The following is a 26355-nucleotide window of genomic DNA, read 5'->3' on the forward strand; positions in this document are numbered from 1 at the left end:
ACTTTCACAGTCAAAAGTGGTGTGTGTGGTTTGCTGCTGTTTTCTTCTTCATCAGCAGCATTTACTCTAAAACAGTTAGAGAGAACTCTGCTCTCCTGGATTTTGGAGCTTGAGGTGGAATAAACTGTTGCAGGGAGACCACAGCACCATGATTTCAGCTCGAAAGAAGCAGTAATCACTTCTTTTGTCTGCAGCCCTCACAGTCTCCTACAAAGATAAACTAAGCAAAATCCAATTTCTCAGCCTACACCCAGATACATCAAGAACATTTCTGCTTATGGCCATCTGCTTGTTCCCTAAAGAACTGAGCCCCAAGGCTCTGGATCCGTTTGGATGTAGAGCTTTGGCTGAGTGCTTCCTAATGCTAAGAGCTACACAAGGCATAGGAGGACTCATCTTCCCTCAAACTTGGGATGCTCTGAAAGCAATGCTTGTGCTTTGACTGTGGCTGAATGCTATATTCCATTTCTTTAAGCACTAGAGGCATCTCAGTAGAGCAATACATGAAAGCCTCATGATTCAGTCCTCCCTTTCTCTAGTGGAAATTAAAAAGGATTTATCTACCCTGCTGTAAGCACAGCACTGTAGCACAAACAAGACAGTCTACATTTTCAACACTTACTACAGTGAAATTTAAATTGTGTCTAAAGACCAAAAGGGCATTTTTCATTACCTATCCTAAATGAAGAACTAAAAAAAAAAACAAACTAACCAACCAACCAACCAACAAAAGAACCACCCAAGGCTATAAAGGGTGTATGTTTTGTTAAAAAAAAAAAAAAAAAAAAAAAAAAAAAAAAAAAAAAAAAAAAAAAAAAACAAAACCACAAAAAAAAAAAAAAAAACAAAAACAAAAAACCAAAAAAAACCACAAACCACCAAAAAACAAACCAAACAAGTTTACCAGTGCAGAATCCACAGAGGGCTGATTATGGGCTTTCGTCTAGCTACATATTTACATAGGACTCTGAACCCATCACTACATCATCAGCTTCTTATTTCCAACTTTTGAATACCTGAAGAGTAAAATCACTCACCAGCTCTTTTACTTTCACCTTTCCATGAAAATAATAGCTGCACATTGCAATCTTTGCAAGAACAACAGGCTGTAAACTTCAGCTCTGATATGCATCATACATAAATTGCATATATGTGTATTTGCATTTGTATAAAAACATTTCAATCTTTTTTTTTCCTTGAAATGAACCTGTGAAATAGACATACATCTGTGCAAAGAGACAGCTAATAGGGAATATTCAATTTTACAAACAAAATTGGAAAATCTGCCACCCAAGAAGCTGGCAATGCATATATTTGCTTCCATTTAAGCTAGCCTATTTTCCAGGTCAGATAAATATCTACTTTTCATTTGCAATTTTAAATAGAGTGTTTGTATATATATACACAAAAAACAGGTACCTACAAACATATATGTGTGGTTTTGTGTACTCAGACAGGTACACAAATAAATATAAAAATATACAAAATTTTATAAATATATAAAACATATATAACATTGTATAGTATTAGATGCATATTATATTATAATAAACATATATGAATTTATTCATTTCATTAACACAATTTTTTGCTTTTCTGTTCACCTTATTATGAATGTTCTTTGTTGGAGTAAGTGGGAAAAAATTGTTTTCCTATTTTATTTTCCTTTTTGTCATTAACAAAAGAAAAGCCAATTAAAAAGTCTTTTTTTCACATTGATCTGGATCTATTTTCTTCTGATCCCAATCTTGGCAGATTAAAACATTTCTTTTGCATTTCCTCATGGGAACAGAATTATTTGTTTCTTTAAAGTAAAGAATATTTTATAATGGCCAATTCAATGGCAGAACCTTGCCGATGTTTCCCATGCAGATTATGAAGAGCATCTGCAGTAAACTCTGAGTGTTTGCACTGTGGTATCTCATTTTTACAGAGTAGTGCCTCAGCAAATCTGCAAATTATGCAAGAAGAGTAATCTTGATAACAATTTGATGCATTAGATATGACTGCACTACATATATGATTTAGTACAGAAATATGAGGTAGCAAACCAAATTCAGCCCAGGCCTGGAATTAATGTAGCTGGGGCACATGCTCATCTAGGAGGAATAATACCTGTATAGATTCACCTAAATGGTACCTGAAATATCTTTGAAACCTATCTTGTTTGAAGTATGTTTGAAGAAGGTAACAGGTAAAACATAAAGCATTCCTTTTTGCTCCTCTTTTCCACTGATGACTGCTTTTAAAAGAAGCATCAAAAAAGTAAACTTTGTAGTGATGATATTTAGTGTTTCAAAATTCTATATTTCACAAATTAGTGATTCTATTTAACATTCTAGACACAACTGATTAAAGATGGTTTCTATAGACCTTTTTAGAATTCTAGAAGTCTGAAAGCAGAACAAGCAAAAAGGAAAAAAAAATCATTGACATTTTGCTCCTTTTTCAAGAGAAAATTGAATTTTGAGCTTACATTCAAGAAACTGAGGTGTTTTTCGACCTTGTGATACAGGTGCTGTTGTGCGTTTGCCAAAGACTTGTGCATCAAAACTGGCATAATCAAATGGGACTTTCCCAAACTTCTCCTGTTCTTTTCCCAGGGTGCCTCTGGAGGAAGTCACTGGCTGTGAAGTTCTGTAACTGAACTGAGATAGCTCAGGCTGCTTTGCTAAATTCGTCCTGCAGAGAAGAGGAAAAGAATGAAGAAAAAATATGAGAATATCTTTAAATAATTTTGTCTTGAAAAATAGGATATGATTGCATCTCATAATCCAAAAGTGTGCTATTATCACATGCAAAACTTACTGGTGGGTGTATACAAGAAATAAACAACATGAATATGGCAGCTGACTAGTAGTCAAAAAGTACCTTGACTACTTCATAAACTAAAAGATGAGGACATAAAAAAATGCAGTGTTCTTTAATAGCAATTTGTGCTACTTACAAGGCAGTTTCTGACTTACTGCTAGATTGCCACTTCCTTTAGTTCTGAAAATTTGTCTGGATTTTTTTCTAGCTTTTAGTTTTTATGTATCAGTACTGTTCTCACTTTACTGTGAATGAGTATGGTATAAATATAATATAAGATGATCTGAAATAATTGCTTGTGCTGTTTGGGAGGAACGAATGATTTATGGTGTGGTATTCCATTTAGTTAACGTTCAGTAACTACTTGTCTTTAGTAATTTCCTTAGGACTTTTCATATGTAGAGTTAAGGCACGTGCAGTTGGCAGACACATGGACATAATATTCTGTAATGGCTCTGAAGGAACCATTAGAGCTGATCATGTCAATAATCCACAAATTAAAGTGTCCCCAAATAGACCTGAATATAATAGGTTATAATGGTCATAGTGCCAATGATGTGCAAATTAAGCATGTCTGTAGGGTCCATATAACTCAGACAAAATACAATTGCACTAGAAAAGTGTTTCTCCTTTTTGATGTCATTATATAAAATATAAATGAAAGTAATTAAACCAATAAACTAAAAAAAAATAAATTCTATGAATTGTTCTGATTGGGTCACTTGTTTGGAAGTAAGATTTAATAGGATATATTTGATGGCTTATCCAAAGATATGTCTCTCGTCTTTAATGTCAGCCACGTGCAAAAGAACCAACAGAAAGATGGTGGTTTATTTTGAGAATCAGATAGTTTTGCAGTGGCTTGTCTTGGAAGACTGGGTAACCACTGAAGCCAAAATCTGAAGTGGGTGAAAGATCTGAGGACCAGTCAACAGAGTTTGTGCATAAATAACAGTTTGTTTGTTTGGAGAAACTTGTTTGTGAAGGGTCCTACCTGTGAGTCTGATCATGGCACTGCCCAGCTTTTGGAGACTCCAGCTGGTTCTTTTCCTGGGACATTGCCAGCTTTTCAGCTGCAGCAATTGGACAACCAGAAAGGCTGTTGAAAAGCAAAGGTGAACAGAAACAACAAGAAAAATAATTGAAATTAATTATTGTGCAAAGGATATGTGTGCTGTTTTTCTGTGGAAACCAGTGATTTTGATGGTCTGTGCACTTAAGGGAACCGCTGCTGCTATAGCCCAGATTCATCTGTTTTTCAATCCTTAATGCAAAACTGTGAAATCTGTGTATTTTAGGTGATATATCTGGAAACTGAATCATGTAGGAGTTTTCCACAGTTCAGCTTTGATGTTTTGTGTCTGGCAAGTCACTAGTAAATTTTTTGACAAATGACATTTACTTTATCAGCTAAACCATGCATATAAGCCTCCTGCTGATTAAAAGGAAAGTGAATTCGGGAAAAAAAACCCAGGGATATTTGAGAGACTGTTACCAAAGAACACATTTTATCATTTCGAGTTGTGCTAGCTTATATTTTCCTGTTTGTTTTATTAGATTAGAACATATTTTCTTATCCTATTCATGTGTTTCTCATGATAGAGCTGATGTGCTGCAAAGATGACTAGGAATTTAAAACAGGAAAAACAAAGGAAAAATATCTGCTTGTGCATTATATATTCTTGTAGACAAACTTTTCATATGTCTGATACAGACTGACTTACTGATTTTAGTGTTAAAAGAATATGACAAACCTTAATTTTGGTGCAGTAGCAAATCAATCAATAAGCAAAACCCCCAAAATCTCACAGAAATTCACATCAACAAAGAGAGCTGGTTTTGAAATTCTTATGTCCCAAGCCTGATTTTAAGATTGACATTATATTTTCCCAGAAGTAGTATGATGGAATATACTGCTTCCAGCAGAAATCAGTACTGACAAGAGGTGTGCTGACAGGGATGGCTTGCTGGAGACAGAGAGTGGCTCTCTGCCTCACCTGCAGTCCAGCTGTGATTCCCCAGCTGCCTGTCTGGAAGTCTTTTCTCAATTTTACTTTCTCTTTGCAGGCAACATGTTAAACAAGCAGGAGTGTTCCAGGCAGGAAGATGGTATTCCTGAGGGTAATAAGTGGAGCTTTTAAACAGATTTCAAAATAGTTCACTTAAAATTTTCTGTTTTGCTAAAAGGGAATGTGCCCTGAATGGAAGTTCCTGTTGACAGCTAGCATGCAGTAGTGCAAAATAAATGGGTTTTGGTTTCCATATGATTTTCTAGTTGTAGCAATAATAATGCATTTTTTCATTCCTTCCCCTTGTACATGATGATTTTTCAATGTGAGGACTCCGATGAAATTGTAGCTTTAAATCTCCTCTATGAAAATACTAGTGGAATTTGCCATCCTATGTGCTGCAGCCATTTTTTATGTAACGGAATTAAACACAATTATTTTGTTATAAATAATACAGGCTGCCCTTGCTGTTCATAGACACTCTTCAGTGTAGTACATAGCATCTAATTCCAAGATGTGCCTATCAATTTTCTCCCGAGTACGTGTTAGGTTTTAAGTGGACAGGAATTTTTCTGGTCTACCTTCGGTGAGTGTTGCGATTGCTGTTGACATGTCCTCTTCCAGTGCATCCTGGGGTGGGACACTTTAAAACATTTTCATGCATGGCAAGAACTAAACAGAAATTAAAAAAAAAAAAAGTTGATAATAAAATGCATCAATTAAAAACACATATCTTTAAAAAAATGAACATATCTTCTTTGAACTCAGATTCTCAATTCTTTCACATATTTATCACAAAAGAATAGGGGAAGCAAAGGACCTACAACAACACAGTGACCATGGTGCCTCCAGCATAAACCAGTTTATTTCTATATTGCAGTGGTGAGGCTTCCCACATGCACAAAATTCTTTATACAGACTTCGAAAGAACATAAGTGGAAGTCAGCAAAGATGTTAAATCATGAAGTCCTTTATACACCATTAACACAAGAAAAGGCAGGTGACAGAGGAGCCCTGGGCCACACAGTCCATGTTCCATGGAGATGCTTTCCTTCTCTGTCCCAGGGAAGGAAAGCTTTCGAGTATAGGAAGACTGTTTATACATTTATCAGATATTTTAAGTATGATCCCTTTGAACATTACACCTTCTGGTCATCTGAGCTGTGCTGAAACTCCCTTGGACCTATCAGTAATGGTTCCAAGCATCAGCTTACATTCTTAGCAGCAATTACAACCTCTTGTCTCTACATTTCTAATGGCCTTGGATGTGGATCACCTTTGCTAAAACTGACAGATGTGTCCATGTAAAACATTAAGCATCTTACAGTGCTTCACAAAAGCTGACTGCTCATTCAATAGGTTTGTTCCACCAGGAACCAAATTCTAACTTCTTTTTTTTTCCCCCATCAGGACAGAGCACATCTAATTGGAAGTGTGACAATTAACAAGAACTTGTTAATTTTAAGTTTTTAGGAAGTTAATGTTGCTAAGGACTTCCAAATGCAGCCTGCTTAATTCAGCAGATGTTTCCATGAATACAGTTTAGTACCAGATTTAAAAAAGGAGAGAGCTACAGTTAGGAAGAGGATTTTGGTAAAGTGCAAATATCCTTTTAATTTGTTGTTATGCATACCACCACAAAGAACAATCTGACTAACTAGGTTTAAGCGGATAGTTTCACATTAAGTTTTTGGCTTATTATGAAGCATTTCATTGCATCATGTTGTGGGACTACACAAACACACACGCACAAACATACGCACACGCACACACACAGGCAAGCCAATGTAATCAGAGCAACACAGTTAGAAATAAGCAGGGAAATTCAGGCTAGACTGGGCAAAAAAGGGTTAGTGTGATACTGTCACAAGACAGGGACCTGCTGTGGACCAGCGCTGGGTTGTACTGATGGAAATAACCTTTTTGAGCTCAGCAGTAAGGGGGATGCTAAAAACATCTCTGCATAAGCATGCCCAGGCCTCTCATCTGCAGGCAATGAGAGCCAGCAGCCTCCATGTGGCTGCGGCAAATGAGGCCGCGGCTCCGGAGCAAGCAGGAGATGTTTGTGCCTCAGCAAAGGTGTGAGCGAGCAACATCTTGAAGATTCGTGGGACTACAGCATGCAGGTCTGCTGGCAGCGTGGGGATAGGTTGTCTGGTCTTGTTCTTCCCAGGCTACCTAAGGAGCCTGCTGCTGTTTGTAACAATGCTGCTGAGGAGCACTTGAGCTACACAAGTGTGGCACAAGTGGGCTGTGCTATGAGCTAAGGGCAAAGAAGGTGTGATGGCTTCTTTCCCAGTCTCATCCTGCTATCTCACGCAGAAAAAAGGGGATTCTTCTCCAGCATACACTACCCACAATAGTGAGACAGACCCAGTTGATATTCTGGACTGCAGGGTGATGATACTCACTTTCTAGTGGCACTCTAACTTTATGTGGACAGCCTGAGAGACTGCGGTGGTGAGGGTACAGCCCAGTCACATGCCCTGTGCCATCACATCCTGGGATGGGGCATTTGGTTTCTTTCTTTTCAGGCCTGGGTGAATCTGCAGAGAAATCAGATAAAGATTTTGTTTGGGTTTAGCCCCTGTCTGTGCTCAGCTGAGTGATCCTAACAGTACAATATTCTCTATTTTATATTTCAGATTTAATTCCTGTCCAAAGTTTTAACAGGGATGTATGCAACTGACACGCCACTTCAAGTTTTCACACTGCGTCCTCTAAACAATGATTTCCCGCTCCCAATATGCCATTTATGTGCTAAATTATATAGCTTTAGGATTGCAGTATCATTTATTCCATTCAGAGCCTCTAACAGGACAGAAGCCACAATCCAATAAGCCAGAAAACTGGCAGCATGAGCCAACAGCAAGATCTATAAAGGAATAAATAAAAAAAGGAGAAACAATCTTTTGCTGTGTTAATGTCAGACTCCAGGAAGCTGGGACAACCAAATAAAAGCTGAGGTGTGAAACAAATAAACAAACAAACAAAAAGCATTTCAACCAGAAGCCATTCCTTAAATATCACAGATCTCTAGGCTGTAGGTTCTTTGTTAGGGAACTGAATACATGCCACTTTACATTTGAGAGGCAAGGCAAGCAGCTCCCTCTGGTACACATGGCAATGCTGCTTTGTGGAGCAGCCCACAAAGACACTGAAAACATGGAGCAGCCGATACCCTTTCAAAGGCAAGGTCTCAGCCCAGCCCCACTGCTACCACTGTGTAACAGCCTCACAATTTCTGCTTCAAGCACCTAGAATCGTGCAAGGAGCACTGGTCAGAAAACCCTTATTTGATTTCCAATGCAGGATCAAAGTCTGGGCGAGAAAGGAATGATTTCTGGTCCAGAAATTCTCTTGTGAGAAATCTGGAAGAAGTGGCCGCATAAATTGCTGAGGATGGTTTTAGCTCCCTCTGTGATTGGCTGCCAGCAGCATTTGGTGCTGGGGGAGAAAACAGCTGCAGCCAGCACAGGGAGCTGCCTCCTTCAAGCTCATTTTTTCTGGACTATGAGGTAGGATGTGCTTAGGGACAGAATCACCAGGGACAGCTGAGGGTTAAACTTCCTGGCAAGTTTTTAGATCAAAAAAATAAAATAAATAAATAGGGTGGAAAGCAAATAGAGTCAGCATCATCAGGAGACCACATGCTTTTGAGAATCACTGCAAATGGAAAGTGCTGCAATAGTGAACAGAAAATAAAGAGGGACCCAGAAAATGATTTAGTGTTTTCTTTGGTAATTGGAAAGGTTTATCATGAATAGATTTTTTTTATGATCTAGCATCCAAGAGTGAAAATTAAGAGCTGATGGATTTGATGGCAGATTTTTTAGAAATAAAACCCAGTTAATTATATAAAGTGGCAAAATTATGTGCCCAATACAACATTGACTACAATCATGGTGTTTATACAACCCGAACAAAGCCTGGTATGTTTCTCCATGGGTATTACCTCTGAACTCACCTGGAAACCACAGCTAATTATAATATGAGGTAAATCAAGAAGGGATAGATTCTGCCATTCTTACATCGCTGCTCTTTCCTGTGTGTGCTGGGAGAAAGTCACATTGACACCAATGTGAGCCTGGTGAATACAGCTGTTCTCAGGGCAGGAAAAGATATCTAAAAAGTTCCTGCATATGCCAAAGTCATCTGAGCAAATAAAGGTTCACGTAGTTGAATAACAAGGTAGGCTAATACCATGCATGCACAGCTTAAGACATGCTAATGAAAACACTGCTTGAGACACAAAAATGAGATGTCTGCATTTTCCTCCCTAATACTGCAAGAAATGTTTTATAGTTGCAGCTCCTAAAAATGCCTGTCAGTTCTCTTTCACACTAAATGCTTTAGATAAGTAAATTACTATAATATTTACAATGTCCACAGGAACTACTCTAAAGTTACATTAGAAATACCAAAGTAAATCATTTATCAAAAGCAGAAATAGCATCAGTGCGAGGGTGACCTCGGGATGTTTGCAAGGCCAAAAAGAAAAGTCAAAGGACAGATGAATGTATTGTTACTTATTAGAGAAGGGAGTGTGCTTATAAAATGACATCTCTTGATGTTCTGTAATTATCCTCAATTGGGGAGTTTTATACAAGACAGCCCAGTTTATAAATCAAACCCAAATCTTTTAAGTCTCCACTTCTGGAAGCTTGATTAAGTGATAAAAAGGGAATTATGTTCCTACAGGTTTGTGGGATATCACAAACCCTCAGAAACAATAAAGCTATTGGAATTTACTGGTGTTTCTGCTGACGGCAAATGAATCAGAAGAGCATGGCTTGTGCTTTCCTGGCTCAGAAGTGCTGGATATAGAAAAATGTAATTTTCGTTGATGTAATAGTGATTGATACTAATATACTAACACTATATTTATACTTGACTATACTATACTCTACTTGATACCAATGAAGTAGACTAAACTCAGAAAACACATTGCTTAGGAATTAGCTAATATCTTTGGGAGACACCAATTTTTCACCCTAAACTTGCCCTTGAGGACTGTTTTAATGCCTTCTCTTTTGGCTGCTCAAACTTTGGAGGTTTATATTAGCACCCTACAGAGGAGGAAGCAGAGGAGGAGAAAAAGGAGGAGAAGGAATGTCAGTGCCAGCTATGCAGGCCTTTTAGTACCCATTACTGATGATTTCACATAGCAGTTTGGCAGGAAGCCACGTACCTAGCGTTTAACCTGGTTAGACGTGAGGCACTAGTGTGAAGGTACATAATTAACAAAATTACCAGCTAAATTCCAGATTCTTTACTGTTGCTATAAAACCCAGCTCAGAATCCTCTATCAGTCACGGGACAAATGCTTAAGCCAGCAAGAAGAGCCAAAAATACTTCCTTACGTTTGCTGCTAAATATCTGTCTCCCACCAATGTCAATAACTTTGGTTTGTCTCCTTTCCCCTGCTAGATGCTCCAGAAGAAACCTATCCAGTTCCTTGTAGGTGCTGTGAAACACATGCCCTTGCTCTGCCTGCAGAGCGATTGCTTGCTCTAGCAAACTCAAGTTCCCTTTTGTTTTGTCCAGCTCAACTGACACGTCTGTGGTTTCTGACAGGCACTCGTTGTCGTCTTCTTCACTTTCAGGGAAGAGATTCTGAATTCTCTTCTCGAAAGGATCAGAGTGAGGCTCCTGGGGTGCTCTTAGCTCTGTTTCTGAGTCACAGAGTGTTTCGCAAGGACCATATTCAACCTCTTCCTTCTTAATTTCTGGGACTTCCAGGATGCTGGGTTGATTACACTCTACAATATATTTCTGAGTTACATGGGGCTTTACACTAGTTTCTTCCGAGAAATTTGAAGAGCTGTCCCACTCATTGTCCATAATTTCAGAGTTACTTTCATTTTCCTCAGATGAACAGTATTTTGGGTCAGAGATAGCAGTCTTTTCCTTTCCTTCAGCTGAGCTAATCAGGTAACATTCATCAGCGTCATCACTTTCTGTTTTTAATGATTGAATGCCACTATCATTTAAATTTTCTGCCACTGTTTGACTGGGTGCATCTTTTGCTACTTTTCCCATGTTCATCAAAGATTTGGCCACGGCATCTTGATAGCTGGAGTAGTTGTCTTTTCTTTGACTGGAATTTTCTTGCCCACCCAAATGAGGGATTTCCTCAGATGATTTTGTAGTACTCTCCTCTGTATGAGAAAAATAGGTAAGAGAAATATGTAAGAATAACTTACTCAGAAAGGTACTCTGAAATGACTGAATTCAAACCAAGGATCTGCTTGAAATGACTACTTGTAGCATGGTGAAAAACCCTTCTAAAATGATATATACTTTATGTTATAGTTCCAGAACTATATGACAAAAAATTAAAAATTATTTCCCATTTCTCACTGATGCTGAAAACATGTATTTTCTTAGAACACATGCACATGCATACACAGTCATATACATGTATGTAAATATAATGCACCATACATTTATTACATATATACATATAATCTATAAAATATCTGTATGTATATTTATATGTGTGTGTGTGTATAAGCACACAAACACAATGTAAAATTCTTCCGATCTATTTTCTCTTTTATTTCATCTAAGATTCCCAAATATTTTCTCAAAATAAGCCCTAATTACTTTGCCTGTCACCCCGGATCCCATGAAAGACCTTGATGGAAAAATCCTCAATACTTCACAAAGGGCAAGCTCCTGGTCACCATTGAAATTGCCACACTAAGTGATAGATCAGGTCATGCACAGGCAAACAGAAGAGGTTGTTCTGTACAGACTCATAAAGGACTTGTTAAAGACACCACTGAAATGCATCCTGTCTTTATAAGCATCTTTCTTCAGAAGAAAAGCAGCAGCCAGCAGGTAATAAAGGCTGCATGTAGGAGAGGTTGTCAGTGTGGAAGACAATATGCCTTTTGTATCTCATTTAATTTTTTATAAACATTTCCTCTGACAAGGACACTCAAAAATACATCTCCATCATCTTCCTTTCTGGTAATTATCTCTCTAAAATCAACACTGGTTTTGCCAGGATCAAGTAAATATTGCCATAGTAACTAAAAGCATTTTTGGATGAAGGGAAGAATTTAGTCACAACACTAGCCCCTTCAATAATGCTGATTATAGGGTACATTCTTTTGTTGGGATCTATTCAACATAAACTGAAAAATTTAACATTTTACTTCCTAGAAAGGAGGATGAATAAACAAGCATAGACTATTTCATAAGATGTGTCTGTCCTTTCCTGAATCAGAAGAACTCCAGGTTTAAATAATAAATTAAGCATAGCCTAAAATGCAAATGAAGTTTCTCTCAATAACACAGTGAGCTATTAAGAGAAAGTGTAAAGGGTTATGATAATTTTAAAGTATTATGAACTACAGAAAACAAATAAAAAGCATTTTCAGTGAATATGTCCAATTCATTGAACTATTCTCTCAATCCACTTAACTACCCACATGTGTACAATAATGATTTATAGACATTATACCTAATTATGCATATTTGGGCTGTGTTAGAGTGCCTAACAAAAGCTCTAGAAAGCAACAATTACCTCTGTTGCTTAGCTACATAGTTTAAAATATTCCTATTAAGTGCAGATTATTGTGGAGGGGAAAAGGGGGACAAAAATGCACATGTGCACCACAATGCATTTCACTTTACTGCTGCCAAACTGTTAGCATTTTGGGTCATTTCCAGTTTACATAATTGTTTGGTTCAACTGTTTGTTATATGTTAAAAGAAAATATTGATTAAGTCTTATTCTTCTTCAGAAAATTGGACTCATGCAGGGAGAGGTGGCCTTGTGCACTGTGTGCATAAAGTTGTATTTAAAGAAGTGTCTGTAAACCTTCGTGTAACTTTTTAGCAGCTGGTCTAACACCACACACATTGCAGTGTTCTGAACAAAGTGTGCCATCTTTTCACATCTCAGCAAGTAAGAATGATGATTTGGCTCCATAACTAACTTTAGTCAAATGGGTTTCCATTATTTGCTCTTCTTCCATTTGGAAAATAACAGAATCCCATCAGTGGGTAATTTCAAAAAATAACAAGATCTATCTTAAAAGAAATCTCCTGCCCATCAAAAGAAAACAGACCAAACAAAATGTTCAAATGTAAAAGGTTTTTTCAGTTATTTTGAGGTGTGAAAGAGGAAAAATAATATAAATTCATGATAAAAATTTTTTTGTTCCTTAAATAATCAGCAATTTTTTAAGCAATCTTTAAAAATTTGTTGTTGAATCAGTCTCAATGGTTCAGCTGTCCCAGCTTTGCTTTTTACATCTACAGGCTGTAAATTTACTTTTAAAATAATCAAAACTCAGCTTAGTTTACAGTTGCATCAATCCATGAACTGAGTCATTAAATGATCTATGGAAAAGAATCATGAGTTCTTAATAAAGTGAGTAATATCACTCTAAGAAATCCCATGTACCTACATACCCAGACCAAATGTATGCTTTCAGTGAAGTTTGTTTTGTAGCTGGTAAAATTTATGCAAAAGATATAGGTTGTATTATCACTGAACAAGCAGGTTGGAATATATCATGTTGTATCAAATAAATCTTTTCAAAATCAAGTGGGATTTTTTGTTCTGACTGAAGGGCATGGTTTCCCTACTTTTTTATCAATAGATCTGGCCCAACACTTGCCCCTTTTTAAAAAGGGTACCTTAAAAAGTTAAATAACAGGTTTGTGCCACAGTCAAGCTTTACACCCACCATAGCAATTTCCGTTCTTGAGTTCTTCAAGATGTGCAGAGAACAGAAAAAGAGGAAGAAAAAAGATGTTACTGAGTGCAACTCTGGGTGGTCAGGAACCAGGCTGAATCAACACAAAAAAAATTACCAAAATTCCAAATATAAAAAAAAAAGTCAAAACAAGCAATATCAAAGCCTCAAGACATGAGGCATACAAGAATTCTTATTACAACAGATTTCTTTCTTGTGTTAGGAGCTAGAAACAGTTCTGCAGCCTGAACAGGCACTGAGAGGTATGGGATTTTTTTCATTGATTAATTTTTCTTTAAAAGGTCACCCAAAAGACAGAGATGTTGAGTATCACCTTGCTAATTTATGTTATGTTTGAAGATGGAGGTACCTTCTAGGCTTTCACAGCAATGGGATGCAGACCTTTAGAAAAATCTCCTCCTAGAAGATTTATAAGTGACAGATGACTGAAAACTTTGCTGTTATAGAAATGCCACAAAGACCTCCACTGATTTTGGTGGAATCATGATTTGACTCTTTAACGTGAAGGCCATTCTTCTCCCTCTTCTGTGTGTTTTACAGTAATAATATGTATAAAATTTGTGGGATTTGTTTTTTTAAAAGGATTTCCATTTTAAATACATAAATAACTAATCTCAGTTCATTGTAAAATAATAGGACAGCCCAGGCTGGAATGGACCTTAAAAGACCATGTAGGTCCAGTCTTTTGTGGTAAATGGATCCTAGATGATATAATTAACCACCCTGTCCTTCAAAAACATTTTATAAGAAGAAAATATATGTGTGTGGAAAATAAATTATCTTTTAATTCTGATAGCAACCAGCAACTGAGTGACATTTAAGTTCATTCAGTTTACATATTATCTATGTTAGTAATTTACCAGTGCCAGATCACATTCCTTTTATTTAACATTTGCTCTGCACAGGTGACTGCCAATGTCTTCACAGAATCACAGAATTTCTAGGTTGGAAGGGACCTTTAAGATCATCAAGTCTAACCCATATTCTAACACCTCAACTAGGTCATGGCACCAAGTGCCACATCCAGTCTTTTTTTAAACACATCCAGGGATGGTGACTCCACCACTTCCCTGGGCAGATGATTCCAGTATTTGACCACTCTTTCTGTGAAAAACTTCCTCCTTAAGTCTAGCCTGTATCTCCCTTGGCGCAGCTTGAGACTGCGTCCTCTTGTTCTATCTGTTGTTGTCCGGAGAAAGAGACCGACCTCCAGCTCACCACAGCCACCCTTCAGGAAGTTGAAGAGAGTGATAAGGTCACCTCTGAGTCTCCTTTTCTCCAGGCTAAACAATCCCAGCTCCCTCAGTCGTTCCTCATATGGCTTGTGTTCCAAGCCCATCACCAGCCTCGTTGCTCTCCTTTGGACACGCTCAAGCATCTCAACATCCCTCCTGAACTGAGGGGCCCAGAACTGGACACAATACTCAAGGTGTCCTGATATCTTCCAGTGATATCTTCTCACTTGTCTGATTAATTATTTTGGCAGGACTTCTTAAAAAAAAATGTGAAAAACCATTTGTTTCAGACTTTTTTTTCAATTTGAATATATATAAAAAATATTAGAAAGGAAGAGTAATCAAAAAATACTATGGCTGTATATTTCTGTCCCCCCCATCCTTGTCAATATTTTCCAGCATACACATTGCAGAAGCTGCTATAAATTGTTGGATGCATTTGGCTTACCAGTGTTGGAATAACAGGTATAAAAGTGCTGAGTCTAATAATCGTGTTAAACAGAACACACAGAGCAGTCACATGCATGAAATTGCTTTGCTAAATGTTAAAGTCAACAATGTTTTGGTAAGCATTATTTTTCCTTCCTAAGAGTTCTATGTACTCCAGAGAAAATCTGCTCTTCAGAAATGTGTAGGATGGTGGAGGGCTTAAGCTTGTTCTTTCACAGAGGCAGCAGAGAAGCAGATGCTGCTCCATATCTGACCTGCTGCAGCAGTTGTCTCTGTGTGACCTGCAAGGCATTTACTAGACCCCAAGAGAAGTTATTGTACAAAATAAATGGAAGTATGATGGTTAAACCTGGACAGAAAGGCACCATTCCAGCTCTTAGAAGTCAAACATGTCTTGCATCCTGTTTCAAAATACTGGTTTTTTATCTCTTTTTCTCTTTTCCCTTCCTGTGGAATTCAAGATCAAGTGGAGTTCAAGCAACTACCTGGAGTTGAGCTGCTTTCAAGGACACTGACATCTTCCTGTAACTCTGTCCTGTCTTCATTTTCTTCTTTGCATTCCAAGCTGGGGCTGTAGTGGCGGGGTTTCATTAACAGGGACTTCCTTTTGTTGACAGGAACGCCTGATATCTGATCTTCAGCTTTTCTCTTCTTGGCCATGGAGCATTTGTAGGCACTGCAGTGATCAATTGCCAGGGACAGAGAAAAAAATGGGAGAAGTGAGGAGCAAACTGTTTTAAAAATAGCACCACCCTATAGTTTAATTCAAAGTATAAAAGCGAGGATTGACAAAATATTAAATCACTTGCAGTTTCAGCAAATTATGTCTGGCAGATATTTAATTTTAGCTCAGGTACTGAAAGTCCAGGCCACAGGCAAGTCCTGTTTCTTTTCACTGGTGCCAAAATTTTTTTGGGGGAAGGGGAATGAGGAGTAAGAGAAAACCAAAAAAATCCATAACCCAACAACCTTAAGGAAAGGATAAACAGAATGGTAGCCCATGTTGATAATCCAGGAAAACAGCTATAGGGAAAACTACACCACCAGTTGTATTACAAAACTCTGAGCCTTTGGTCCTTAACCTTCACATCAGTATGAACATCCAATTACACATGTGGAGTTCAACAGCATAAAACCTGTGAGAAACACACTGCACATTGATAATGTTGTGCAACACAGTTCCCTCTTTCAATATTAGTCCTGAGCATTAGTTTCATTTAATTTACTCCAGCCATAAAGACCTGATTTAAGCTCTACAGTTCTCTGTGAAGACAATGAAAAAAGGCTCCTGCAAAGGGCTATTCATCTCACTTGAAGCTACTTCTATGTGATAAAAGGGGGAGCTGTCCCTGGGAAAAGTCTTATCCAGTTCAGATGGCTAACTTTCAGATGAGTGACAGGAGGAGGAATGGCAGGAAGATCTTTAGCAGGTTTAATATACTTTTTTCAGCTCCTAATAGACCCATATATTGATCTGAATATTCACTTGGTTCTAAAGTTATTCCGCCAAACTGTACAAAACTCGATGGCATGTAGGTGTTACAACATAAGACACTTCCCTAAAGAGGCTGGAAACTTCAGCACTCTTTTCTTAATAATTTTTCATGTAAGTGATTTGACATGATTTTATTTTTCTCTCTCACACAGTATACTAAGAAATTTTTTGCAGTACGAATAATACTGCTCATTTTATATCTGTCAGAGAGGAAAAACTGCATATATGGATCTGTGTAATCCACTCAATGATTTCTCCACCTTAGGTACCCCCAGGGTGCGTTACAAATCTGCACAATGCCCTCAGGTGATGGATTTTGCACTTGGCTCACTCAATTAGCTGCAAGATTTGCAAGAAAAAGCCATGTATGAAGAGAACTCCTATTGGTTACACATATTACAGGCTCAACAGCATAAATTCATCCTTCCAAGGTATGTTATGTACACTAAATTGGCTCAGGTTCTGATTGTTTCGGATGAAAGCATATGACTAACTTGAGCTTTTTGTTAAAAAAAAAAAAACAAAAAAACATTTTTTGGCTAAGAACCTTTTTGGCAATCCTTCATTGCAAACATAAAGGGCATGTAAATACAAAGGTCTGCATTTTAGGGGGAATGTTAAAATTTCATCATATACATCTCAAACACTAAATATTCTTGATCTTCTGAAGGCTAAAACACTATGGGCATCTGGAATCCAGGAATATGGGATGGTAAGCATATGCTGTAGTTGAATAAAATGTGGCTTCTGTGTTATTTCTCTATTTATGAATAGAGGATAACATGAATGTCATAATAAAGGTCAGAATCACAGTAGTATCAGTGTACCTCTGGAAATAATGTCCATGTAACAGATATCAGAGGTGGATGCAGTGTCAAAAAATATGCATAATTTGTTTCTAAGGAAATACAGTTACTTAGTTCATATTTGTGAATGGCATTTCATACCAGTCATATTGTTCCAGAAAAATTGAATAATAGATATAATAAAAATAATAAAAGTTTAAAATCTCTTCATACACAATTGTTTTTGTCAACCAAAACCTTCACTAGGTGTGCTTTTGATGTCTTTCATTTATTTGTCAAGTTAACCTCCAATAACTACTGTGAAAGTGTTTAGGATATAATGAATTTCAAGTGTTTAATTCCCCTTTGACAAAACTATAGCTGTTTCTTACACCAGAAGAATTAATAGATTTTTTTGGAAGAGGAGATCCAATTGGACCATGCAATATGCCCTCCTGTGCAACACAGGTCACAGAACTTCCTCTATTTATTCAGCCTTAATCCTGTAATTTGTCTGAGTATTGTCAAGATTTGACTAACCTCAAGTTAAGGGAAAACATGTCAGTATGGTAAATTTGTTGCTCACTGACAACAATATTTTTCTAGTAACATAATATTACATGTCCCACATTGTGGACTGGCATAACACTTACTCAACACGTTGGTTTTTCACCACAACTGGAAAAGGGAATCAAACTCAGATGTCAGCAGACCACGGCCAAGAGCAGTGTGGGAGTACTGCTGCGCCCGGCACCTGCAGATCTGCTCTGGGAAGTGAGAGCACACGAATCCCACCTAACAGAACCACCACAGTTTACAGCAGTAAATCAAAAGCTGCTGCATCAAAATTGGGACAAGAGGCCCACAGATCTGGGAGCACACTGGTCACGTTAGAAAATTTCTCCTCTACAAAAGACTGATGCTTTAGCTTGTCCTTGTTGTATCTTTTTCTGTACATGAGCTGTCACTCATCCAGATTTTCTCCATAGGTCCCACAATTTTTTAAAAACACAGAAGATTCAACTTTTAGTAAAGTCATTCCTGACACCATTCTGATTACAGGAAGTTGACAAACATAGTTGTCACTTATTTCCTAGGAAAGTCAAATTGTTCTCCATTCTCTCGGAAGAGATTTTCAGCTCTTGCTTTTGCTGATGGTCCTTTAAACTGCTGATTTTGAGCTTTAATTGGAATCTATTAGTTTGAAGGAACCAGTTTAAAGTTCTATCATATCAGAAATTCCTCCCCTTTTCTACCTTACAGTGCTTAAAATGGAAAATTTAAATAAAACCAGAAAAAAAATCACAACTGGCAGCTTTTTCAAGTACACGTGATTTACTAAGGATTTGATAATGGAAAACAGGAATTCTAGTACTATGAAAAGAGTATATTTATGCCTTTGTTACATTCATGTCATGCCAATTTCACCTTTGTCTTTAAAAGTTTCTGTTTCTCTCTTACCCTTGCGTGCATTCATACAAAGACTCACATGTAGGTTATCACTGATTTGTCAAGCTGTACTTTGTCAAGTGGTAAACCTATAATTTAGTTTCTCTATTACTCATCTCTTAAATTCAACATCTAATAGTTTTGTTGCTATTTATCAATGGCCTGCATGTTGTCATGGAACACTGATTCAGCTGTCAAGGTTATTTGGTAATCCAAGGCTCATAAAACAGGAGAAGCTATTTTTGTTATGAGCCCAAAGCCAATACATGGTTGGGGGTTTTTTTTCCAGTTTAACTGTGCTTAACATTTATGGATAAAAAATCATGTCTGTATTATCTAGAATGAGCAAAGTTTTTATTATATCATTTTCAGTCAATGATTCAGTTACCAAAACCTGTCTTGTGTCAATTATCATAGTGTGAGTCAAGAAGTTAAAATCTGTTACATTTAGGACCTTGCTGCATATACTGAAAAAAGCTCCAAGATAAATCTTTCATAGATATTTCATACCTAAATAAATTTTGGGGGAATTTAATTGGTCATTCCTTTATTTCTTTTCAGATCACATCTTGCAGACACAGGTAGTATACAGGCAGTACTGCCCATTGGATCCCCACCACAAAAAAAGTCTCAGAAGAAAGAGATGTTTTAAGCAGTCCCAAACACATACAACTTTTCTTAAAAACTGGCCATGTTTGGTTTTTTGTTGTTTGTTTCTGGGTTTTTTTTGTTTTTTTTTTTTTTTTTTTTGTAATTGGTTCATCTAAGTGATGTATTTGTCAAGCCTTCAACCTGACCTTTAACCATTTTGTAGCCAGCAAGGATTTGTTGTATTTAGTCTGTTGGCAAGACTTCCAGACCTCTGAGGATTTTTTTCTTATTCACAGTAGCCTGCAGATTGGCAAAGCATGAAGACAGAGTCAAGAATTGCCATAGCTGGTAAAACTAGGGGTACATTCAGCCTGAAAACTGGTGTTTAGTAATGCCTGTAATGGATGCCATATAAAACAACGAGGCCAAAACACACCACATCTCATGTACACTTAGATTCAAGAGAGAAAATAAATGCTTTTGAATATCAAGGCATTTATATTTATTTTCTACTACTATGCAAGGATTCCTTACCTTATGCGAGTTTGTGCAAGAAAACTTAGTGGAACTTTTTAGTTGTGGAGGAAAGAATTTTAAATTCATAACATGAATTGGGGTTTGACTCTTTACCTAATTGAATTACAATTAAAGGAGACAGCATCTTCTGATGTGCAGAAGCATTTGACTTCACACTAGTATTTACACAGAGAAGGTAGGTCAAACTACTTCTTAATCATATTGTGGTTAAAGATATTGCCAGATGCATTAGACCTTAATTAGGTTTTGGTTTTTTTCTCAAACTTTCAGATGCCCTAAGACAATGTAGTCAAATACTACATTTTCCTTACAGGAGGGAAGAATTGGTATTTGAAAATGTAGGGACACTTGCCACTCAAAGATGAAGCAGTAACATACAAGTGTCTGTCATGGTTGGGCTTTCTTCTAAGAATTTTAAGAATCAGAAGTATCTAAGGAGGATACATTTTGAACACCTCCCCATCTTAGTCTCTCTTTTATATCAGTTCGTTTTCTAAACCACAGATTAACTGGATTCTGTCTAATTCTTTAGCACAAGGGCTTCCTAGAGTTTAGGCTACAGCAGTGAAAATATCACATCATCTAAAATCAGATGAAAAGAAAAACTTTGAGTTTCTCATAAGCTGATGATGATTAGGAGAATTTACTAGTACTGGATACAGAAAGGGGATGATCTGCTCCTAGAATGGATTGCATGTCAGTTCAAATTTCATTGCTGATATAATTTACATCAGCCATCAATGACAGAGGTTCATGAAACGAGCTGTAATGTCAGAGTTCAAAAAGGAGTGCTGGTAGTCTCATCATTGCAATTGAAAACCCAAACAAGTGTTGCTAATTACAGTAACTTCAGATGGACAACAGAGGCTGGGAAGGGAGAGAGTTGCTATGACTCAGTGGTTTGTCTTCAAATTAAAACAGATTTATATTCCACTTTCTTAATTGACTCTCATTGTTTGTGAAGAGTGTATGTAAATCGTGTAGCTCAGTGAGAGCGAAAGTGTTGTCAGCTCAGGTTTTCTCTAAACAGCATAACAGACAGAAAGATGGTATTAACAGTTTCAAGAAGTCAGAGTCTCCACAGAAAGTCTGAAAATCCACAGCACCAGTCAGGTCTGCAAGAATTTGTCCAAAGCTGGGGCTCAGGGTGGTGTTTTCAATGCCATGAAATTGCTTGCTGATTATGAAAGAATTCACAAAATCTAACTGTATACAAAATCAAATCCTAGCTTCAGAAAACTAGATACAAGAGACTGTAAAACACATAGACTGTTCATGGATTATGTTAAAAATTATAAATATTTGAATGTTTTCTAAAAGAAAGAAAGAAAAATGCATCACTTTGAATCATGGACTAAATTTACAAGGTTTATAGACACTTGGAAAAAATGACAGCTAAACAGTAATTCTGGTTCCTCTATCCCACTCTAAAATCCATATATTTGCTGGATTTAAAATTAAAAAAATTCTCTCAAAGCATATAAAGAAAACTATTTGCGTAATAAAGAGGACTTCTTGACCCATTCCTTTTATATTTTTTAAGAAAGGTACTTGATGAGATGCTTTTCATTAGTGAGAAGGCCAGTTAAGAAAAGACTGAAATTACTTCAACCCATTTGTGTACCCTTCAGCTCTCAATGTCAGGATTTTTCTTTCAGTACCTCCTCTTTTTTCTGCTGTATGGATTAATAAAAATGTTAATTCATTATGTTAGGATTTCTACTGCACTGTGTTCTGATGTTCCATCCTACAATGAATTTTCCAATTCCAAACATCTTTCTATTCAACACGATATGAAACAGAGGTTTTGTATGTCCATGAATTTATCCCTGAATAGTGGAATATGATGGAGCAAGGGATAAAAGAAATCACCATTCTACCTACTTAAAATAAGTAAAAGTAGGGTTGGTGAACTGTCAGGTGATGGAAAATTGCAAATGTCCTGAAACGTCTGTTTGATTTGCAAGTTATAGGTAGCCACACATCGACTACCTGAAGAACCTCAAGAAGTAAGACTTTGACTGGCAGCTGAGAAAATTGCCATCAAGGTTTGGGCTAAAATTCATTAGTAGTCTAAGACCAAGTTAAATCAGAAAAAAATTTTTCTTTTTAGCTATTTTGAACAATTTTTACAACTGCTAAAAATATCCAAACATGCAAATAAAAAGTTACGGATTTAGTTGAAAATATTAAAGAAGTACATTTATTAACTCTGATATGAGATTTTACAGATGAAATTTTGAAGGCTAGTTCTGGAAAGGACCACTGAATTGTCATCTCTGACAAGAAGTTAAATATGTATTTGCCCCAACTGCTCATTTGGAGAAAAAGTTGTTGGTATTAATGGTTTTTTCTACTTTATAGAATTAACCAAGATACAGGATTATTTCAGATAATTTATAACATTTGGACTCCATGTCTGAGAGTATTGTATTTTACTGATTCAGACTAGGAGATGAGAAAGATCTGGAAAAGTATTCCAGCTGGAAACTCCTCAAAAATAGATTTGTGAAAGAATTCATCAGGTAAAAAGCATTTTCTTCCATCAACCTTTTAAAGCATTAAAATGGTAAGGATATAAACCAATAAAATGTATTGAAAAGAATTGCTCTTCATTTGGACAGAAAGAATTGTTTGCAATGAAGCTTAGAATTTGGAGGAATTACTCCAATGGTATTTAAAGATGACTGGGCTGATTCTCATTTTTAAACAACACACACAACACAAAAAAAAAAATGCATGTCATCCTTTTGTAACTCACAGACTTGGCTTGGACAGAGGCTGTTCCCATGTCCTGTAACAACCATTCCAGAGTTAAAGAACCTTCTACAACTGTGGAAGTTTAATGCAATGCTCTTTCTTCTAAAATACCAGAGTTGTGAAAAGTTCAGTCCAGGGCTAGACCAAGATGAAAGGAATGGACATGAGATATAGATGGGAAAAAGATAAAAGGGAAATTTTTATTTATGAACACTAATATAGAGAAAAACAAGATCAGTAACTTGGGGGTATTATATGTCTTCTATATACAGAAGTGGAAGGTTTAGCTAGAAAAAAAGGAGCAGAACTGGACAGATAATAATGCGGAGAAAATATAGTATCATAACTGAAACCTGACTAGAGCAAGATATTAAAAGATGTATTTTGTTTTAAAAAGACATATAAGGAAAGCAAAGGAACTGTCATAGCCTTGTTGATAAAAGAGGATTTATTAGACCCCAGAAGAAGAGGCTGGGGAGAAATGGGTAATGGTGTTGAGTCATTATGTACTGAGCTTGGAGATGTTTCAGGCAGTAAACAATGTTACAGGCCACCTGACCAAAAAGAACAACTGGACTGTGAAATGACTGAGCAAATGCAAAGACATGTAAAAAGAGTGGAACAATGGTAAGTCAGCAGTAACAGAGGAAAAAGACATGAAGTTATGGTGACATGCCTCAAGCTCCTACCTTTGTGGACAAAAATTTCAGGCTGCAAGAGGTTAATGAAATGGCCTTTTATTTCTCTTTTCAAATACATTTCTTTAATTCAACTTATTTTATTATTTTGTCAGGATTCTTCACAAAGGAAAGGCAACTCAGAAAAAGACAAAAGGGATTTAACTTCTCTGATTTTCTTGTTTTCAGTTAACAAGTTTGCAGGATTATAAGGCTATTCAGCTCATATGAAAAATATTACATATAAACCCTCAGTTTGAAATACTATATCAATTAAATGGATGACTTCTTCAGAGTGCCATTCCATAAACCAAGAACTCAACATGGTGAAAGTTGAATGGCTGGACCCCTTTCTAACATGTAAGTTATTTTTAGTAAGAGTCAGTTTAGAGAAAATTTAGTTATTATTCTGTGGAGCTCAAGAAGTTCTTAAACTCAGTAATATGAATGAATGCCCAAGATCTGGGCCAAATCCAGCCTCCCTAGCCTCTTTTTCATTTACTCACTCAATCTGTCCAGGTTCAGTAGGTCAATAAATTCCAGTGGGACACAGGCCAAGAATTTGGCTTAGAATGGATTAAGTTTCTAGGCAAATCTAGAGATCATCCACACAACCTTTGCATTCATAAAGCCTCGCACACGAGTGGTCAGCCTACTAGCACCAATAAATGCTTAAATAAAAAGCATATTGGTAACTACAGTCTGGTTAAAGAAGAAGTAAAGAAGATTAGCTTTGTGGGTGTTTTTTGGTCGTTTTTTTGTTTTTTGGGGTTTTTTTTGCCAACAGAGAATGAGACTGTAAGCAACTCATTGTCAGGAGCCAGTACTTCCCTTTAATGTAGCAGGAGGTCCTATGGCTGCATTCTTTCTCTTTCCTTGCTATCTCCAGGCTGTACACAGTCTGTTTCTGCTCACTTTGCTTGGCTGAATCAACCCTTGACATCAGTCAGAGGCAGCAATTCAGCTAGCCATAATATTTAACTCATGATTGATATATATGAGGCAGAAGTTATGGGCTGGCATTTCCATCTCTGTGTGGCTTGTGGTCATCTACAGGGAAAAGATCTGCCATAAGAGGAAATGAACATTTGGGGCCGTAATGTTCTGATGCATTCTGTCAGGCAGCAGAAGGCATGAAGGCATATGCAACCCTAAATTTCTGTGTAGGTTTGGGAGGATAACATTTACTATGTGCTGATAAGCACGGAAGTTGTGATGGGGAAGACAACGACTTGTGTCGTATTAAATAGCATAAAATTTTTACTCCAACGCAGAGAACATTCAAGATACAACATGCTCTCAGGTAGAAAAAACCTGAAAATAACTATCTTAATCTAGCAGCCACAATAAAGTGATGTGGATTTGACATATATTATAAAAACCTCTCACAGAAAAACATAAATTGAAACTAAATTATAATTACCCTTTTTAATATTAAATGGAGGCTTTAAGCAAAAAAAAAAAAAAAAAAAAAGGTAAAACCACAATCAAATATAATAGCAAAGAGAAAAGAGACACTGAGACTGTGGATTTTGGCTAGAAGTCAACATAGTAGACATCAAAAGAGACCTATAATATGCTAGAAATATATCTAATGAAGTTGTTGTTAAACAAAGCTATAAAAGTCACCTATAAAAGGCAAATACACATAAAGTATCAACTAAAGCAATCCAAAATAGAAATCTGAACATGAAATGCTGTTTCTAAAAGTTCTAAATAAATCCAGGACAGGATTTATTTAGAACTTTTAGAAAGTCACAATACGTAGATCAAAAGGTCTGAACATGTATAGTGAATTAAGCAAATTATTAATCATAATTAACAGCTTCGACCACAATTATCTCAAAAAAATTATGAGATACAGTTCTTATTTCAGCTTTCATAGTGGTTATTCAGAACAGTTCACTGGATATTTAAGTCAAAGAACTGTAAACCCCAAGCTTACTTGCAAACTGTTTAAAGTCATTACTTGTGATCACCCAGAACCATGTTATCATTTACTGAAACAGAATGGTGGTTCCTATCACCTCATTAGTTTACATTAGAAATGACTTTTTAGTAAGAGTGAAAAAAATTATCTGATCTCTATACACAAGTTGCAAACATTTAATGTAAGCCTTAAACAAGTCACATGAATATTAAAAGAAAACTTGGAGGTGTTTGAATTTTGACTTTCTTTCTGTGTTAACTGTTGTCTTGTTTATTGGTTTAACAGTACTGAAAGAATATCTTGGTTCTGAACTATGAAAGCACCTGGTAATGTAAAAAAGTCAAAAAGCCTAAGGTCTATCAACTCATTCAAGCTCTAGGAAAAGGAAAGGAGGAAAAGAAATGAGATGGAGAGGCAGAGTGAAGGGAGAGGAGGGATGACATCTCAGTAGATTTCAAAATTTGATGGCTACTTAGAGGGTGACTGGGAGGTGAAGGAGGAAACAAGGGAGGAACTTAGACATGATAGACTATAAACTTGATTGCCATTGCAATTTTTATTAATGCTTGATTTTTTTAGTTATGATGACTATATTGACATACAGGATATAATAAGTATAGGTGAGTTCTAACACTATTTTTTGTCACTACTATGACTGACAATATACTGTGACTATATACTTTTGCCTTGTAGTAAATGGCACCATGTAGTGATTGTTCAGTGTTTATGTTTGACTGTTCAATGTTTTCTATCAAACATCAACTACAAACCCATTTTTGCTTAGTGTAAAACATAGATTTCCACAGATTCTTTGAGGAGAGTAAGGTCTAGCACATCAGATGAAGTTCCTTAGGAGCCTAACAATGTTGTCGGAAAAGAATAGTAAAT

General features: G+C 36.7%; 1 protein-coding gene across 5 annotated transcripts in view; it reads right to left on the reverse strand.

Moving 5' to 3' along the window:
- ST18 (ST18 C2H2C-type zinc finger transcription factor) overlaps positions 1 to 26355 on the reverse strand; it is a 167665-nt gene that overhangs the window by 33303 nt on the left and 108007 nt on the right. For 2 of the 5 annotated variants that reach the window (XM_041412782.1, XM_041412781.1), the window contains exons 6-11: positions 15729 to 15919; positions 10184 to 10981; positions 7232 to 7366; positions 5402 to 5492; positions 3806 to 3910; positions 2477 to 2682 (exon numbers count right to left, since the gene is read on the reverse strand). In XM_041412782.1, the coding sequence (XP_041268716.1) occupies positions 2477 to 2682; positions 3806 to 3910; positions 5402 to 5492; positions 7232 to 7366; positions 10184 to 10981; positions 15729 to 15919 (1526 nt within the window). Of the gene's footprint in view, positions 1 to 2476; positions 2683 to 3805; positions 3911 to 5401; positions 5493 to 7231; positions 7367 to 10183; positions 10982 to 15728; positions 15920 to 26355 lie in introns of those variants that run through there. The other 3 variants (XM_041412783.1, XM_041412784.1, XM_041412785.1) reach the window with 3 other exon arrangements.

The sequence above is a fragment of the Onychostruthus taczanowskii genome, unplaced genomic scaffold (assembly GCF_017590055.1).
Source record: "Onychostruthus taczanowskii isolate IOZ18803 unplaced genomic scaffold, ASM1759005v1 scaffold4, whole genome shotgun sequence".
Lineage (NCBI taxonomy): Eukaryota > Metazoa > Chordata > Aves > Passeriformes > Passeridae > Onychostruthus > Onychostruthus taczanowskii.